At 42.3% G+C, this 20503-nt stretch overlaps 1 protein-coding gene across 1 annotated transcript; it reads right to left on the bottom strand.

The window, feature by feature from the left end:
* Window positions 1–981: 981 nt before the first annotated feature.
* LOC134193251 (putative ammonium transporter 1) lies at window positions 982–15198 on the bottom strand. Its single transcript, XM_062662073.1, has 7 exons — window positions 14877–15198; window positions 14631–14731; window positions 14431–14565; window positions 5356–5589; window positions 5159–5297; window positions 1520–1741; window positions 982–1461 (listed from the first exon to the last, which is right to left on the bottom strand). Exons 1-7 carry the CDS (start codon window positions 15196–15198, stop codon window positions 1184–1186), a joined length of 1431 nt encoding a protein of 476 aa, XP_062518057.1. The 3' UTR covers window positions 982–1183.
* Between the last annotated feature and the right edge of the window lie 5305 nt (window positions 15199–20503).

Raw genomic sequence — 20503 nt, 5'->3', positions numbered from 1 at the left:
TATAAGATGCTTAATTGATTAGAGGGCCGGCCAAAGTTTGCAAGGAATAGGTTCTGTAGCTAGAAAACTACATCACTTGAAGTGTAAAGACATAATTGGTGAAGAAAGTGCTTCCATGGGCTTGGAAAATCTGCCAGAAGTCGATGGCATCAACGATTGGGTTATTTGAATGGGCAACAGCTCTCTAATGTTGAGGTTTAGTATCTGGCATCAAGTTGCCTATAACCTCAAATCTGTTATTTTGTGAGGGATGCATATGGAAAGAAAACCATCTAGATCCTTGACACATAAACAGTCAAAATGTAAACTAGAACTTATCAATAATGATGTATGTGGACCACTTCAAGTAGAGTCGATTGGTGGGAGTTGATACTTTGCTACGTGTAGAGATGACTATTCGAGGTATGTCTCAGTTTACTTTATTAAACAGCAGGATAACCAGATGTTGACATCCAGAAACGGAACACAAGCAATAAAGCACGCACGCCCGCACGCAGGCACGCACGTACGCACGCAACACAACTATTATCATACAGTATATTAAATCATTTAAAAACTCGAATCTCATTCTCAGTTACCTAATTTTTACATTATTCTTAATATTTTGCATTATTCTTAATTGACAGACAACAGCGATCTAGGACTAATGTCCCCTCAAGGATTCCAACCTCTTGTCTATATACCCTTTTATTGGCTATAAAACTAATTTCCAATGTTATGAATATTGCTGTTTGATTAGCGGTTTAATTGAAGAGAAATCTCTGAAAGCCATGATGATGGTGACGCAGGTTTAGAAAAATCAATTTTAGTTACAATAGAAATTGTGTTTAATTAATTAAATTACAATTTGTACAAAGAATGGCGTGAATGTAATTGTTCTCATACTTATAATGTGGCAATTATTGCGACTCCGCTCATAATTAAGTCATCCTAATTGCTATTAATATCAATAAATTAATAAAATTAAAATTAACTATGCACTGGTGCAGTATAAATTTGATTTGGTCTTGTGGTAGTACATATAGAACAAACTACAGCTCAAGAGCAATAACAACACCGCTACCGAGTGCTGTCTACTATAGAGATAATCGCACCATCTATAGTCAACAAACAATACCCTAATGTTTCTATACTAGCTGTTACATGATTGTGTTGCCGACCGTATACCAGACTGCTACACCAGCTACACAACAGACACTGGATCGATCTCTACGCAATCACTGCTATGCAGTGATGCTTTGGAACTTCCTACGCCAGCTTCTTCTTTAGCACCTTTTTCTGCAGCGTTTCCATCTCCTGTCGCTTTGTCGTGACTTGAATTCTCGTGCTTCACATTGCGAGCAGTTGGCATTCCGCTATACATATTGGTAAGAGCTTCACATAGAGTGAGAGAGGATGATCTATCTTGAACATTCACTTGATAAGGATAAGCTCTTTCTCCATGTTTTACAATATCAAGACCTAAGCAGTACATATTACAACACTGGAACAATTAGAGTACACTACAAATGGAAGAAACCTCTTCTTTCTTCATCTGAAGTAACTCGGAGAATATTTAGCCACGACATAATTCCAAATATAAGAGAAGCCCACATCAATGTCCATACGATTATTACAAGTAGGCCACATAAATTCCAACCAAGTAGCAACATGGATACTTTGTTTCCTTTATAGAATAACCCCATATTGGCATCCAGAAATGGGACGCACAGAATTCCACATACACCACCACCAAAATGCACTATAAATGTAAATGTGTTAACTGTCTGTGTCCAGCAAATACATCGCTAGTAATATAAACCACACATCATGTAACATGAAGAGCTATTACAAAAAAGCAAATTTTATTCAATTATATAACGAGCATTTCCCAGTGGATCCATGCACTTTTGCCCATCTGCATCAATTTCATATTTGCAAATAAATTCTGAACCAATACATACCATATAAGATTTATGTAGAATGAACCATTTCATTCTAACATTTTCCAATGACTGACTAATTCGACAACACACCATTACAATTAGACAAAACACAAGTTAGGAAAGCTAGCATCAATTCTGATCATAAATTGTTATTTCTCTTTGTATATAAATAAAAATATAAATACACATGTATAAAAACATATATGACATATATATACATTGAATTTTCGCTCGCGCGCGCTCACACACACACACACACACACAGACGCGCGCGGACGCACGCACGCACACACACACACACACACACACACACACACACACACCCACACACACACACACACACACACTGCTACTCTTTCCTTGCTGCAAATAGTCACGGCTCACGCCACCAAATAATACAGAACAAAGTCAAGTGTTTGAAATCAATTTGTTACACATTTGTTTATGGTATAATTGTCTCTCCTTGAAACTATTATTGACATATATATTACAAAAGAGACAATTCGTTGCTAGTTGACATCTTTCAGTCATCCTATAAGACAATTAAGACGTTTTCTGTCACCCTTTCTACAAGAGTAGTACTAGAAATGCCATCAATGTGTTATTCTGAAATTGGACCAATAACGTGTTATTTTTTAATAGATGAAAATACATATTTCCGCTAAAATTTAAGACTAACAGATAAATGAGTACCAGTGTGTTAGTAATGAGGGGCAACTTAAAGATACTAACATTTTGGATCTACTCAAAGCTTTTCTTTTCAAACATTTCCAACCTCTGAATATCTTTAAATTACATGTTATGATTTCTTTCTTAGTCTACTTTGATTGTAGAAACTCTTTAGGCAGGTCAACTGAAGATTAGAGATTGAAGCACATTTTTGGAATTTTGATAGTCAGGTGTTCACGTAAGATGACTAAACCATTCATAGAAACAGCATTTAGTTAGCCTCTGTATCATCATCTCAAGGTCTCCCTAACTATATGTCTGAGCTCTTGCGATGAAACGTGTATTTCCGTTATTGCTGTGTAGAAATTGATGCCGATGGCAATTTTAATGCATCCATGATTGAATTAGTGTAGCCACTATATGTTATTGACACTTACGGTAAGAAACTAGATCTGATGCAAGGCCTGCCATACGTACACGTACGCTTAGTATACAAGCCTTTCGGTTGTGAAAGACAAATTCTTGACAATAACAACTCTGCGCAAACAATCAAATGCCCCAAATGAATTCAATATTATTCTCTGCACCTGAAACTCCTCGTTTGTAAAAACCACAGTAGAACGGAGATAGCAATCGTTGTCTCATATAGCTATACATGTAAGCGTATAGAGGAGAGCCCGTGTGTGTGTGTGTGTGTGTGTGTGTGTGTGTGTGTGTGTGTGTGTGTGCGTGTGTGTGTGTGTGTGTGTGCGTGTGTGTGTGTATGTGTGTGTGTGTGTGTGTGTGTGTGTGTGTGTGTGTGTGTGTGTGTGTGTGTGTGTGTGTGTGTGTATTTGTATGCTTTGTATGCAAGAGAGGATTTCCAGAGTAAGGTGAGTCTGATCTCCACCAAATTTAGCTCACGCACGTTCAAACTACCGAGCTCGAAAGTGAAGTTGCCGTCGTCTTCCGAACTTCTATGAATGACGCGATTTCCTGCTCGCGCACGAGTATCTCTAGAACCACCAAATCTGAATTGTCATTCAAGATCTCAGACGGTATACGCACGGAACGTATTGATTATTGCCGACGTCGTCGAAAAAAACGATATTTTTTTAGCATATCCCACTCATTTAAAAATCTGTCTACCCTTCCTTTCTCCGTATACTCACGGCGAACAGCTGCCACGTTTGATACGCCTGCATGCTTCCCGCAACGGCAACAACGGCTCCAATTTTAAAGTGGCGACGTCTAACAGAACTGTTGAAATGACAAACGTACTTCCAAATTCTGTTTACCCCATATATATCTCTAAAGGGATTTCTCAAAACGGGAAACTCTGTTACATTCAACGGAACTGTTGAAATAGCCGAGAGACGAGAACATTCACTGCAGTCTAGACGGGTGAGTAAAAAATAACAGGTGACTTCCGAGTCTCTGCTGCCCGGATACATAATACTCACTGCCAATTTCTTGGAACAGGACACTCGGTTACAGTTTCATTTGTCTTCAACGAAATACTAAACAATCTAATCAGGCCGGGAGAAGAACTGGATCTATCTAGTCTAGCATCTAGACACGCTATATATATATATATATATATATATATATATATATATATATATATATATATATATAGTCTAAATAGTTGCTCAACTGTATTGTAAAATAAATACTGTAACATTCTTTTCAGTCATCATTCCTTAGCTAATTTTTGGTAAATATATTTGTAGACCATAAAAGCTCTGTAATTTTGATGGCACTGATGCTGGTAACCATCTTGTTCAGTATCACAAGAACGACATCACTTGCAATTGAGATTTCTTAAATGTTATGAGGTGTTTTCAAAGTTAATAAATGCAACTTTAAAATTAATTCCATAATATACTTAAATCAAGGATAAATGCCATGCTTGACAGACAGACAGACAGACAGACAGACAGACAGACAGACAGACAGACACACACACACACACACACACACACACACACACACACACACACAAAGACACACAAACACACACACACACACACACACACACACACACACACACACACACACACACACACACACACATACACACACACACACACACACACACACACACACACACACACACACACACACACACACACACACACACAAACCCACCAACCTCTCACCCACCACCACTACCCACCACCACCCCATCCCCTTCACCATATCCACCCCTATCCCACACCACCACTCCATCTCACCACCACCACCCCATCTCCCACCACCATCTCCATCCCCCACCACCATCCCCATCCCCACCAAACCTATCCTGTCATCACCACCCGATCCCCATTCCCATCCTCACCCCCATTCCCACCGCATCCCCACCCCACGCACGCACGCACGCACGCACGCACGTACGCACGCGCGCGCACAAACACTTTTATAGTCATACGATCTTTCAGTGCTCCTCAATAAGTAAATAAACAATGCGAATTTGCCTGAACAACAAATTTAAAGAGCTACATGTATCATGCTCTATCATAGAATAGTTTTAATTAATAATTACCTTACGTTTACAACCTCTAGCTGTATCTCTAGTACAATACCTGCGATAGCATCCAATGGATCATCCAGTCTTTTATTTTCCACCAACTTTGCTACAAAGCTGTACACCACACCTGATATTACTCCAATAACAAAAGCACAATAAGAATACACACTGTTGGCACAGGCACTTATAGCAACCTACGTAAAGATAAAAAACAAAATTGATACAATAATACACGACATTCAATCAACTTACCAATCCAGCTAATGAGCCATTGATTGCAGACACAAGACTCCATTGTTGATTTACCTTATCACTAAATCGTCTATATATGAGAGAACTAAGGCTACCACCAGAAGCTGCCATTATGCAGTTGACCGCAATAAGACCAAGTACACCACCAGTATTTGGTTTGGAAAGATCACCAGTTGAAAGCAGGTTGAATGAAAAAAAGCCAAATAAAATAATAAAACCTCCGAGTGTAGACATCTACAACAAACACACCCACGTTACTTCAATTACATACTCATTAGTTTTGCTATACACATAACAGTTCATAACTAAATGCTACATTCACAAATAATATAAATTTTCTCCACTATCACGTGACTATTACATCAGTGTTGTTATTATTATGCTTATTTTACAGAGAAAGAATGCACTTCATATGCCACTAGATGTGACACTCCTAAACAACTGACTCCACATAAACGGCATATTGCAAAGTCGCTACTAGATATTCTCAGCTCAGACTAAACAAAATTCAACAAACATGGCAATAGATCAAAGGTACTGTATCTATTATATATCTGCACGCTAACTATAGAGTTCATCTCAACAGTGGGAATTGTGGATAGGGACTTTTACAGCTTAATCTGCCTAGTGAGAAAACAGGAAACCAAATTTTATTACTTATGTACTCAATAATATCTGCTAAGAACAATGTAATCACTCCATTACAAGCTGCATGATGATGGCATTCTTAGTATAGCTGCAGAAATATTATATGCTATATCCTGACAAAAGTAGGTGCAGACCGATCTTCAACCTCTGAAAGCGAGGAAATCTTCACTTGTGACTCTGAAGATGTCAGTAACAACTATATCAATTGGCTGTTTCCTCTTATTAGAAATTCAATTGGTGTGATTGTGGTGTATTGTTTGTACTAATTAGTTAGAGGCAGAGTTACTATGACATGTATAAGATAACGGTAGGGAAATTGCATTGTTAGAGTTTGTGTTCCGCGTTCTGCGATACTTCTGTGTGTCTATAGCAATAGATCGTCAGCCTTCTGTGGTGTAGAATCAGTACGTGCGTATAAGTAAAAATACAGCACAATTGGCGACGATGATTAATTACCACGGGAAGAGGATGAGTAAGCTGTGAGAATTTAACGCAGCAGAGGATAACGTAGAAAGAATTTTTTTCTCCGGTAATGCGCTGCGAATGGTTTGGAGGACGCAGACAAGCAGAAAGCAGTCTTCTTGACTTGCGTCGGTACTGCGACATACACTCTCTTAAAGAATCTGGTGAGACAAGAGAAGCCACAAGACAAGTCACTGGATGAGTTTTTTGCGCTGTTGAAGAGCTATTCTGAGCCACGTATCGTTATGTTAGCGAAGAGATTCCGGTTTTATCGGTGTCTTCAGAGAGAAGGTGAGACTATCGCGAATTGTAAGGCCGAACTACGCAGGCTATCGAAGAACTGCGATTTCGGAGACTACCTGGATGAAGCGTTCAAGGGTCAAATGGTATGGATTATATTACGAGGCTCTGCAGAGAAAGATTCTTGCAGAATCAGAACTGACCTCGACGAAGGAAACCACATTGCACAAACCGCCGAAACTGCGAGAGACGAGACGAATGCTATATGGGAATACCACAAGCCGACCACCCAAAAAGCAAGTCGAGACGGAGTTTAGCGTACAACGTGACATTCCAGGTGGCGCTTACAAAGCAAAGCAATTAGACAGCAGGCGTGGACATCACCCACTACATGCAAATTCAAGTCTCAGAAGTGTCATTCTGCAATATACAAAGACACATCAGTAGAGTAGACCGCAAACGATCTCAACAAGATGAGCTTAGGAAGGGCACCGAAACGGTGCCACAGCGAAAGGCCAGCCACAACCCACTCATTAAATTGATGAAAATACGGTCAGTGCGGTGTTTGCTCAATCTGGAAAGGGCGGAGTCAAGATCACACTGGAAGTAGCTGGCAGTCAGATACCTATAGAGGTGGACAAAGAAGCCACAGTGACGGTAATACCCATCAGTGTATATGATCGGTATCTGTCCCATGTCCAGGTACATGCAAGTACGGTGACATTGAAAACGTACAGCGGTGGAATCCTTAAGGTGAAAGGGGAGACAACAGTACCAGTGAGATACGGTGAGAAGCATGCTACTGCTAAAATTATAGTAGTAAAAAATGTACAGGGTAAACCAGCCATTCTTGGGAGAAACTGGTTAAATAAGATCCAGCTCGATTGGGGATCTCTGTTCAGTGTTGAAGAATGCCAAATGTTTGACCCCAAGGAGAAGTTTCCAAGGTTATTTAGTCCTGGTGTGTGTATTGTACAAGAGCATGAGGCAAGAATTGAACTGACAGCGGAGGCTAGACCGAGATTCCACAGGCCTCGACCGGTGCCGTATGCTCTACAAGAAAAGATCAATCAGGAACTAGATCGCATGCAGCGCAAGGGAGTGATACGACCAGCAGAGAAGAGTGACTGGACAACTCCAGTAATTGTAATTCAAAAGAGGGACGGTACAGTGAGACTGTGTGATGACTACAAGATCACGATAAATCATAGTTAGATATGGGAGGTTATCCAATTCCGAACCCCAGGATCTGTTGGCAACCTTGGCTGAAGGTAGACGTTTCTCGCGCAGGCGTACCAGGAGATGTGTGTTGCCTCTGATAGCCAACGATATTTGACGATTAATACCAACAAGGGTTTATTCACGTCTAATCGGATGCCTTTCGGAATCTTTTCAGCGCATGCAATTTGGCAGCGAATTATGGACAACCTCTGCTCAGGAATCTTTGGTGTTATCTGCTCTTTGGATGACATATGTATTAGTAGTGGGCGAAAATGAAAAACAACATAAGCAGAGGTTGTTAACAGTGCTGAGACGATTATGTGAGGCTGGTATAAGACTAAAACAGAAAAATTGTGAGTTCCATTAGCCTCGATTGAAATACTTGGGTCATATTATCAGTGAGCAAGACATCTCGTCCTCGAAGACTAAGGTCCAGGCGATAAGGGAAGCGCCGGAAGCGACAAACGTGACAGAAATTAAGGCTTTCCTGGGCTTACTCAATTACTACGAGCGGTGTTTTCCTTGTATGCGTTACTAGGCAAGAATCGACCGTGGAAGTGGGGATCTAAGAAAAGAGAAGCATTCCAGAAAGGGAAGGAGAGCTTCTGGAATCAGAATTCCTGACACAATAGGACGTGCAAAGGATAGTGAGTCTAAGTTGTGATGCATCACCTTATGGGGTAGGTGCCTGTTTGACAGGCAATGCCAGATCGCGAGGAGAGACCGATAGCCTTTGCATCCAGAACACTATCCACAGCGGAGAAAATCATAACGATGCAAGCAGAGGACGATTCTCTACGAGGGCCAAGGAACATGATCGGCGAAGTAAATGTGAGGTATCGACGAGAGGTTACATTCGTGAAGAACGAGACACTGTATCGTATCTTCAAACACCCATTCGTCAATAGAGGAGAGCTTGTCCGACAAGTTGTAGTCCTTAAAACTTTGCGGAAACAGGTAATCCACTTATCGCACAACTCCGTCATTTGAAGACATATGGGAATACGAAAGACCACTGACCGAGTTCTTACCAACTTCTTCTGGCCGGCCGTGCGAGAGGACGTGCCGAAATACTGCAGGTCGTGCAATGTGTGCCAGCAAACTGTTCGAAAGGGGACGATAACTCGAGCCCATCTTGATCAACTCACCGTTCAAGTAAGTGCCCGTGGACATCGTTGGTCCTATTCATCCAGCGAGCGACGAAGGACACCGATGCATTTGATGCTAGTGGACTTCGCGACACGTTATGTGGAAGCGAAAGCCTTAAAGTGTATTACCACAGAAGAAACGGCGAAGGCTCTTCTTAGTCTGTATAGTCGTCTCGGAATCCCCGAGGGAGTTCTTAGCGACATGAGAAGCCAGTTTGTCTCCGAGTGTATGCAAGAAGTGTCGCGTCTTCTTTGCATTCGACAGATGACAACTACACCGTATCACCCGATGTGTAACGGACTGTTCGAGAACTTTAACGGTACATTAAGGGGATGCTAAAGAGACTATTTTCGGAGCAACCTCGACAATGGCACCGGTACGATGAAGCCTTATTGCTTGCCTATAGAGAAGTTCTGAAGAATCTACAGTCTTTGCCCCCTTTGAGTAACTGCACGGAAGACCGGTAAGAGATCTCATGCACATACTACACCGCCTTTGGACCAAGGAAAAGACGAACCCAGTGAGCAGACGTCATACCCGTACGTGTTCGAGTTGAGGGAGAGACTGGAAGAACCGCTAAAACTTGCCAGAGAGGAGCTGAAGAAGTCGCAAACACGGCAGAAGCAATACTTCCAGCGTAATGCAAACGACGCCAACTCAAGGAATGTGATCAGGTACTGCTACTGCGTCCTACGGATAGAAACAAGCTTATCATGCAGTGGAAGGGGCCCTATGTAACCGAAAGAAAAGTAGGACCGTTGGACTATGTCGTCAACGACAAGGGCAAATCAAAGGTCTTTCATGTCAACTTGCTGAAGCGATATTACTCCCGAATCCATGAAGCGGACCAGAAACGTGACATCCCAGACAAAGGAGGAGCGGTGCTAGAAATGGTAGCCTCGGCCTCCCAGACCCGTGTAGCGCCGATACAAAATCGTCCTCCACGGGTCTGAGATGGTACCGCCTCTTCTCAATATATTGTGGTTGGTCCTAGGACCAGCATTAGTGTTTAGTTTCATAATGCATACCTTTCCAATTACAGCTGTAATCAACGAAGACATCTCATGCATATCTGCCGTCTACCAAAGACTACACTGTACACAAACGACGACTTTTAGTGTGCTCTTCACGCAAACTCACGTCCCTACACGTCGTGGTTTGTATTCTGCGCCTGTCAACGGCAGTAACGACACCTAGTAGAGCCGTTTGTTCGAACTGATGCTCCGACATCTATACTAGCCAGCCAGCTGCATTCTCAACGACTTCATGATCACGTCTACTACACAGAGTCTTGCAGAGAATTCACGGCAAAGTTTTGTCGCGATTTCGCGGCAACTCGCATCGAATCCGGACGATCGAGTCACAGCGGATGCACGCATCGCGAATTTTCATCGCGAATTCGAAGCTCCACGCGCGAATAGCAGCTACTCGCAGCGGATTCACGGCCATCAGGACGTTTAAAAGCTGTTGCTTGAACGAACTATCTGTTCAACAAAGAAGACGACAACCGAAACCGATGAGAAGGCAAGATTGAAGCGCTAAACCGCTCTTTTACCCTTTGCAAAGAAAGTCGATCGCTGCGTAGCGCGCGTTGACAAGGACTTGACGTAGTCTAATTCAACTTTACCTAGGAGAAGCAGGGGTGAAGGTTCTAGCTGCTCAGATAATAAACAAAGTTCCTGCATTCGGTACAGCTGGTTGTACCAACGATGACGTTCTGCACTTAATGGTAGATATCAAACTGAGATAAAAAAAAACTCCTGCACACGTCCTATTCAGAACCAAGTAACAATTTAGGAGCCTTGAAAGGAAAGCACGGACTGTTTCTGTGCGAGTTGGGAGAATGTGCTAACTGAAAAGCTCGAACATGGATGGCGTAAATCGTCTGCTAAATTCGGTGCATCAAGCCTGTGCAGTTGTGCTGCAAGACACTCAGGAGTTCAAATTCTTGCGCTGGGAAGACTAGACGGTACCGGAGGGCGAGTAGATGCCAACAGAGTGAGCTTGTCAGCAGAGAACATTCAGCAGTTGCCGGTACTAGTAGCCGTTGCTGAGTCAAGTAAAGGTCAAACAAATTGGGGGTCGTACGATATTTCCTTCCAACTTTCTCTCATGACATTATTACCTGCAGACTGCTGCTGCAAAGAAAAAACGACTGTCCGATGAAAGGAGCGTTACCTCGACTCAATGAGCGTGCGCTATCTCTCCTGGAGAGTAGCAAACGAAGACAGTGATAGTGTTGTTGTGTTAGCTAGTAGCCTATAAACCTATCTCAGGTGCGAAGTTGCAAAATTGCCCTTACGTTTTCATGGGGGAGGTCGTGTCCAGTGAATGATGGTGGTGTCCGATGATAAGATTCGCAGAGAAGGATCACGTTTACCATCCTAGCATAACCGTTTTAAGCCTTTGGAAGTCCCGCGTCCGAAATCACAGTCTTTACTAATCCTTCTTACTGTGGGCTTTAACAAAGCTCAGTCTTACTTCGTTTACTTCTTGCACGGCTGTCCGATGATTGATGGTGTCCGATAACAGGAGCGTCGCTCTAGTAGCGTCGGTTGATATCTAGAAAGTGTCAAACGTTGTCAGAGTATAGATCAGGTTTACGTTGGATGTTATATCCTCAATTCTTCTAGCAGACTCGCATACACTAGCTAATCAGTCTTACGCTAAAGTAGACATGTTTTCATCACATGTGCAGCTAGCAGGGATTTTCCTAGGCAACTCTCAACTTGACTACGGGCTGTTAATTTGCGTTCAGAAATTTTTGATCTTTGATTAGAACGTAACAGCAACAGTGACCTCTCTGAAATGAACCGTACGATGAAATGCAGTTATAATTTCTAAGACTTAACTAATAATTGTTTCATTTATCCAAAGCAATCATTGACTAAATGCAAGGGTTTCACCTCGAGTAAGTGCTGCATTAAGTAAATATGGTGTATTTAAAGTTTATACAATAAAATTAGTTTGAATCAGTCATCCATATCTGTGACACAAGCATACCTGGTTCAGACAAGCTAGGGGCTTGATTACAGGGAGGCAAACTTGCGTACACGTACGCATAGAATGCATTGTGGAAATAGCACTGAAGTACGTATAGCTATGTACACTGTAGGTCTGTGTATGAATGTGTCTATATAGTGTGTGGATAAGTCATTATACATCATTTCGTAATAAATTATGATTATAAGTGATCACTATAATCTATATAGTGTGTGAATAAATAAAAGCCAATAAAAAGTGGGCTTATCCCGTAGTATTGTAAAGTCTAGAGCCCTTTATTTCTAGAGGCCACGCTATGACCTTGTAGTGGATTTATTAAATTAAACCTTTAGTAAATTATAATGAATTGCACAACTTTGCCTCTATCTGTAGAAGTCGTTACTGTTTTAGCATTACATTTTTGTGCGTTAGCATGTAATACTAATAATACTACAGAGGCAAGAAAGAAACTTTTTATTTCCAGCGTAACGACAGTAGTCAAGGTGATGTAGATACCAGAAGACGAACTTTTCACCCTGTCGATCTACGCATGTGATGATACATAGAGTTGCACTAGACTGCAGTGAAGCAGCTGCTTTTACCACTGTCTGACGGATGTAGACGGTCTCTTACGTCGTTTCCAGCAAAAAAAGTTGTAACACACTTTTGAAAGCTACCGCAATACGTAGAATTGGACGGCAGAAGAGGCAGAAACTGCCTCTCATGATGGCAAGAGCAACAGCTAATAGAATCGATACTAACATTTTCAGTGTATTATCATCTTTGCCAAGTATTCGCTGTCGTTGGACTTACTTGAATTATTGACGTACTCTTTAAGACCGGCAATTAGGTAATTTGGATGGGTCATTGCATGATGAAAACGGTAAAATCCAAACTTTTTGCTTTTTTGGAAAAATTTCAAAGACATACAAATCTAATAGCGTAGTCCCGTCCAACACCATAAAATCCATCGAACGTGTTGCAACCATCGCGGGACTAATTGCCGCTGAACACAAGTACTATACAAATCTTGTTGTTGGCCACTCACAATCCGCCAAGTAAGCAAGAAAGAAGTCTTTTTGACCACGCTCTCTCTGTTGATGTTGTCTGTGTTCCTAAAAACTTATCCTAAAACGTTGATTGACTACTGTCGTTGTTAAAGTAGTCTATACAACATTTCAAGAGAAGTTTCATGTCCAAAAAGTAGTTTTGTGGCGTCCTTAGAATACTATATACGGGCTTTTGATGGACTATATCCGGGTATCGTATACCGCTTCTAACCCCGACGCGCTTTTCACGTAAGATCTGCTGTTTGATTCACTTTGCACATTTAGGAAGGCCAACAAGCGAATTTAAGTGGTACATGAGTCTAGGAAACAGCTGCCAAGTGGGCAATTAGTCCCGACGAGGTTGCATCTAGACTCAAAAATTAGACGTCTTTTTGGCTGCTGAAAGTGGGGAGGGGGGGAATAAATGTGGAATACTCCAGAATTTGCATGTTCAACTATTTGAATACACAAATGTGTCCATCTCTTCATGTTCCTTTCCAGAGTATCAATATCAGTATCACAGTAAAGTATTTATACAGGCGATTAATTCAGATCTGGTGATTTGACAATTTTCCCACACTTTACCAAATATTGAAATAAAGTCTGTTGGTATACATAGCAACTGCACTCGTAAATACATTATTTGTAAATTCCAGTTTGCAACATTTTTTGGGCATAGCAAGCAAATAAGCATGCAGAGTGCCACCTGAGTGCCATATTTCCAAAAGTGCTCGAAGAACACTGCATTACATATAACTCATGATTCGTAATTTGTTGCAGCTTCATTACATGTCATAAAATTGCATCTGTTTCACAGCAGTTTATCAAGTAGCTACTGTCAATCAGCTAGTTACTTATTGGCTGTCATTTCTATAAGTTATTTAATCGTGTTTCATGTATTACCTAACTATCTAGAGGCAGCTAAGCACATAATAAATTTTAAACTATACTACTAAACATTAATTAATTAATTAAGTTACTAGATAGAATTCTTCTAACGTCAAACTTATTTATGGAGCGCATTCCTTCATTTCCCTCTTTCACCATCTCTTCCCCTCTTCCACCACCTCTTCCCCACTCTCCTCCTGTCCTATATGGACAATGCACACGCACGCACACACACACACACACACACACACACACACACACACACACACACAAACACACACACACACACACACACACACACACACACACACAATGTACGCACGCACACACACACACACACACACACACACACACACACACACACACACACACACACACACACACACACACACACAATGTACGCACGCACACATGCATTATCATATAAACCACTCACTGTTGTTGTATTTGAAGATATCATACTTGACCTTCCCCTTTCATCAAAACGACCCCTACGTGCACCAACTACAGCAGCACCAACGAGAGCAGATGCTCCTCCGACGACATGAATGACACTGCTTCCAGCAAAATCCTACAACATCAACACGTTTCTAAACATTTCAAGCACCATATAATATTACAACATAGTTGACCTACCATATAGCGAACTGTTACATTATGGTTTTCATCAATAACCCCAGAAAATAGCCATCCTTGTGGTGCCCAAGCCCAGTGAGCTATAACTGGTTGTATCCATCCTACAAGATATATACACAACCTACCTACAAGGTATACACACAACCTACACACACACACACACACACACACACACACACACACACACACACACACACACACACACACACACACACACACACACACATCTGACATCTGTACCCGCACCTATGCATATAATTGTAAATATAAAATAGCCCTTCATTTGTGTTCTCTCTGCCATGGCACCACTCACAATTGTGGCTGCGGTAATACCATAGACATAATGAATAAACCATTTAACTAACTCTTGACCATAAAGCCCAATTCCCGAAAGAAAAAAGTGGTTAGTTCCAATAAATGCATTGCCTCCTCCAAAAGCAAATGCATATCCAAATGCCCAATATGCCACACAGCCGCAAACAGCATCCATAAAGTTCTTGAAGAGAATGCTGGTGGTATTTTGAGATCGAACTGAGCCAGCTTCCAAAAATGCAAAACCAGCCTGCATAACTAAACTTCCATTAACAAAATGTTCAAAAATGTCACCACAAGATACTTACAGAAAACAATAGTAGCAAGAGTAGTGAAAGTAGCATCCTCTATATTTTCAATCAATGTCATCTTGAATCTGATTTGATCAAAGTATACACACTGAAACCCTACAGCAAATCGAAGAACGTCTTAAATAAAACTAACGTTATTACAAATTACAAATATTTTATAAGCATATTTTCAGTGCATACCAAAATTTGTTGCTCTAGAAAATGGTAGGTGCAGGTATAACCGCAGGGGCACACTTCAACCACATGCAATCAATTACATATTTCTCCTCTTCCCTAAATTTTCAATTATATTAAATTTAAATCTTAAAACTCGCTAACCATGTAATCTATAATGAATTAACTAACATGTAGAGCATGTATTTTGTGTTCCACTAGCTGTACATGTGCAACTTTTGTGTTCTAGTTTCGAGACCGGTCGCCTGGCCAGCACTCAGGTAGCTATAGCCAACACAAACAGCCAAACACACGCGTGCGTGTACGTTTCCACGCCAGCACACACGCACTAATTAACTAAACCAGCCGGTCCATGCTAAGCTCCGCAAAAAACATTAGGATTGTTTCTACTAATTAGATGTTGTCAGTTTCATTTCAGTAGCCAACAAATGTCCGTTGAAATTGATTGTGATTCTCTGTCTTTCTCCGCCTTGTCCGCGGTTAGTTCACCTCACTAGAAGGTCGCTTCAAATTACTTGTGTCCAGGAAGCGGGGCATGGCTGAATAATACGGTGTCTATAGTAACAACATAGTTACAAACAACAAGAAGATTGAATGAAAATAGATCCTTCATGGATACTCAGGTACTTACATCTCAATTACTAGGGAACACCTACCATCCTACTCAAGGTCGGTGTACATACACACGACTGGCTAATTAGCTAAGACGGTCGACTCAAAATATGGCCAACGACACCATCTAACTTCTTTCGCACGGACTTCCTTTCAATCCTAACGTTTTCCTAGATATATCAACTACCTACATTTACGATGACATTGTACAGTTCAGCTAGATAAACATGCATGTTGTCTTCCCGTCGTGGACAATGACATTATCGACGGGCCTAGCATCCGAAAGCCCCTAGTTCAGTACTAACATTTCGATTGTGTGCTCAAATACGTCGTCTAGGATGCGTGCGTCTCACTATAATACTAGGCTTCCGGGCAGATGACACACTTGCTTACCTCCGTATGTTTGAAACTTTCTGATCAACCGACTTCAGATCTAACCGCCTGCAATGGCAAGATCTGCAAGAGACACGTAAGCAAAGCCTCTTCTCCAGAGGTTGTCTCGATTGCTCTCTCCAGTGAGGTTACTGTCAAAACATTTAGTTAGGTAGACGATATTTGGGGGCGGAGCTTCTACAGCATACTCAACCTCAAGGGTAACAACGCACCTTTCGCCGATCTCGCTGTACAGAGTTCACGTTTTCGGGTCTGCTTCTGAACCGTAGATCATCTTGCCGTTGACTAGGCTTTGTAAGTAAGTTCACTACTTACCATTTCGTGCATCTTGTGAGAGACTTTGCCTGCGTAAAGACGCGTAGGAAGCCATTTCTTGAGTACGGCTTCTCGAGGTTAGGAGATTGCTGTTCTAGCTGAAGTCGCCTGATTCACACTCTGAACAGATACACGTGGAGTGGAAAGACAGACTAGTCATTTTATAGCAAGGGAAGTTTTGTCAGATAAAGATTTTGCAGTAGGGGAACCCATTCGAGGTAATCGAACGTGTCTCACTGTCACTGTCTGTCAGGCTGTGGCTGAAAATTAGGACTACTTTTTCCCCTATCTAGCGTTCTTAAACTGTGTAACTGTGAAACTATGTATTTTGTCGAACTAGATTCAGCAAAATTCGTCTAGCCTATCCAATCTTCATGGAAGGCGGTGAGCTGATGAGTTTACATCACTTGATGTACCTTGGCCTGGTTTTTGGATTGCTATACTGAGTAATTGTTTTGGCTGCTTTCAGTCGAACTCCACACTGCATCAAGCACATTTCTCTATACAAAACCTGTAAAACTTGATTTTATCATTTGGCAGTACGTGTGTTGAGTGAGAATGCCTTCCCGTGCAACTTAAGACTTTGCAGATGCAAGCTCTTGCTCGAGAACTCTAATCTTGTTTTGAAGTTCCAGTATTTCATTTGCTTGCTGTTCAGTTATCCGACGTAAACCATCAGCTTCAGCGCCTCAGTGACATTTTTGACAATCAACATCTTCACTTTTGAGATCATGCACTACTATACATATGTCTTGATCAATTGCGCATGAGGTAGAACAGCCTCTGCTTTCTGATTTAGACATTACAGCTATGAAATAGTGCGTATGTGTTGTGTTACTTTAGACATAACTGTTTCTGGGACTTGTAGAGTGTCAGTGCCAATTGTAAACAGACTACAGAGTACGTTTACTGTACTCTGATCCGCTTCAGTGTACTTATCGAGTGTAAGTTATCCCAGTAAGAACTTCGACTTGGCCAATCACATATATACAAAAGCAAGCTAGACTGCCCAGAAACAACGCGGAACGCCTACATGTCTGGTTACCCGAAATGGGTTCCCAGGTGGCATGATTTCTCTCGCCAAAACTAATCCATCTTAAGTCAATGAGTAGTCTGTGCCTCCACTCCACGTGTATCTGTTCAGAGTGTGAATCAAGCGACTTCAGCTTGAACAGCAGTCTCTTTATCCTCGAGAAGCCTTACTAGTCTCGCGCAGCCAGCCCCTCCCCTTTTACTTCCGTTGGCGGGAAGAGGGTCTGGTAAGGTTCCTTTGATGTCTTGGTTCTCCCGACCCCAGCATTCCGTGGGGCATAATGACATAACGATGATATGTTAATTGAGATAAGCGAGCGACTGATGGGAACACACTACTAATTAGTATTTGCATGTACAGCGAAGTTTTCGCTTCTGTTTCTGCTGCAGGTGCTACTGGACTTTGTTCTAGTTCATTTGCTCGCAAGTTCATTTGCTCTCAGATTGCGTGGCTGCTTGCTATGGGCATGGTAAGGGAAGCGCGCAGGTCGTCTTTTTGTACGACAACATTGGCAGGTGAGTTGTTCTTCGGGAAATTGCAAAGAGGCTCGTCATGCAGTTGCAGCGTTAGATCTAGCAACAGGACGAGCAGCTCAGAAGCAGCTTAGCAACAGAACAACTGACCTGCCAATGTTGTCGCACAAGAAGACGACCTGCGCGCTTCTCTTACCATGCCCCTAACAAGCAGCCACGCAACCTGTGAGAGCAAATGAACTAGAACAAACAAACGCACACACATGCACGCACGCACACACGCACGCACGCACGCACGCACGCACGCACGCACACACACACACACACACACACACACACACACACACACACACACACATGGACAATTAGACAAATGTTAGGCCTTTCATGTCATTCGACATCGACCTTAGGCCGGTTGCATAGATAACTTCCCTGCCTTTGCAGACAGAACTTCCATGCGCAACGTGGAGGCTTACAGCCAGAGCTGCAATCCACCGAGAGCTTGGTCAGAATAATCCAGGGACCTGACTATGACGCAGCTTTGGGACTGGACACCAAGGCCCACAGATGACCGCCATGCCAGCCCGGGTCTTGTCCACCCCAGTCAGTGATCAAGTATTCATTTACACTCCTGAGTCGAAAGGGGCAATTGCGTGTGAGTTCCCTGCCTAAGAAAAATGCGCCAGTGGCCGTCCAGTCCTTGAAGCTCCAAGTCAAAGGTCTTCGATGTTACTATTTTCCAGATACAAATCTCTAACGAATTGAACTACAGACGCCACACTGACACGCACGTACACTCACACACGCACGCACACTCACACACATATAACTTTCTTGACTTTCTCTGCATTCATTATAGGAAACGATGCATGTCAAGGCCATTACATAAGGGGGTGGTCCAGTGTACACTCACAACTCAATTGTGTCAGCATGGTCTAACTGCCTTTCTCAACGCAACTTGCCGCACAAACTAGAGCCACAATACAGGTACCTAAACAGTGACAAAAGGTACGACATCCTCGTTTTCGACCATGATTCAGGTGCAGACATGGAATTAGATGTGTCGTTGGCTCATCCATGGTGTTTGGACTTAGTGAAGGCAGCCTCCAGAGAAGAAGGAGTAGCAACAATGATACGTGAGGAGAAAAAAGAGACAACATGTAATTCTGAGCTGCTGCCAGAAGGGTCCTGTCCATTGGACATTCCTCTTGTTTTCGAACATTTTGGCCGTTGGGGCAAACAAGCGGCTTGATATTTGAACAAGATGGCAAAGAGTGCAAGGAATGAAGAAGGAAGACGAGCTGAGACCGACTTCAAGACCAAGTGGCGATCAATTATATCAGCGACTCTACAGCGTTGCAATTCAAAAGTCGTTTCAGACATACTCATTAGCATAGCGAGATTAGAACGTCAAAATGTAGTTTGCGCAGTATACTTTTGTATGCTTCAAGAGCGTTACGGTCTTGTTGTGTTAGGTTGCTCATGATGTCAACGTTTGATTTAAATAGAAAATGTATGTATTGAGACATTCAGACACACAGACATACATACATACATACATACATACATACATACAGAGAGACAGACAGACTCACAGAAACACAGAAACAAACACACACACACACACACACACACACACACACACACACACACACACACACACACACACACATAACACACACACACACACACACACACACACACACACACACACACACACACACACACACACACACACACACAAACACACACACACACACAAACACAAACACACACACACACACACACACAGACACACACACACACACACACACACACACACACACACACACACACACACACACAAACACACAGACACACATACATACACACACACACACACACACACACACACACACACACACACACACACACACACACACACACACACACACACACACACACACACACACACACACACACACACACCGCAGACACACACACACACACGCACGCACACACGCACGCACACACGCACGCACACACGCACGCACACACACGCAAACACACGCACACACCACAGACACAGACACAGACACGCACGCACGCACGCACACACAAACACACACACACAAACACATACACACACACACACACACACACACACACACACACACACACACACACACACAGACACACAGACAGACACACAGACAGACACACAGACAGACACTAATTGCAAGCACGTAGAGTCATACATCAATTATCGGG

This window comes from Corticium candelabrum, chromosome 17, assembly GCF_963422355.1.
Source record: "Corticium candelabrum chromosome 17, ooCorCand1.1, whole genome shotgun sequence".
Classification (NCBI taxonomy): Eukaryota; Metazoa; Porifera; class Homoscleromorpha; order Homosclerophorida; family Plakinidae; genus Corticium; species Corticium candelabrum.
This window is presented reverse-complemented; position numbering and strand designations above follow the sequence as displayed.

Coding starts and splice junctions, on each gene's coding strand:
- LOC134193251 (XM_062662073.1), bottom strand. CDS start 15,198: ATGCAGGCTGGTTTTGCATTTTTGGAAGCTGGCTCAGTTCGATCTCAA. Junction 5,590..14,430: donor TATCTTCAAATACAACAACA/GTGAGTGGTTTA, acceptor TGTTTGTTGTAG/ATGTCTACACTCGGAGGTTT. Junction 1,742..5,158: donor TCCATTGGATGCTATCGCAG/GTATTGTACTAG, acceptor TTACATTTATAG/TGCATTTTGGTGGTGGTGTA.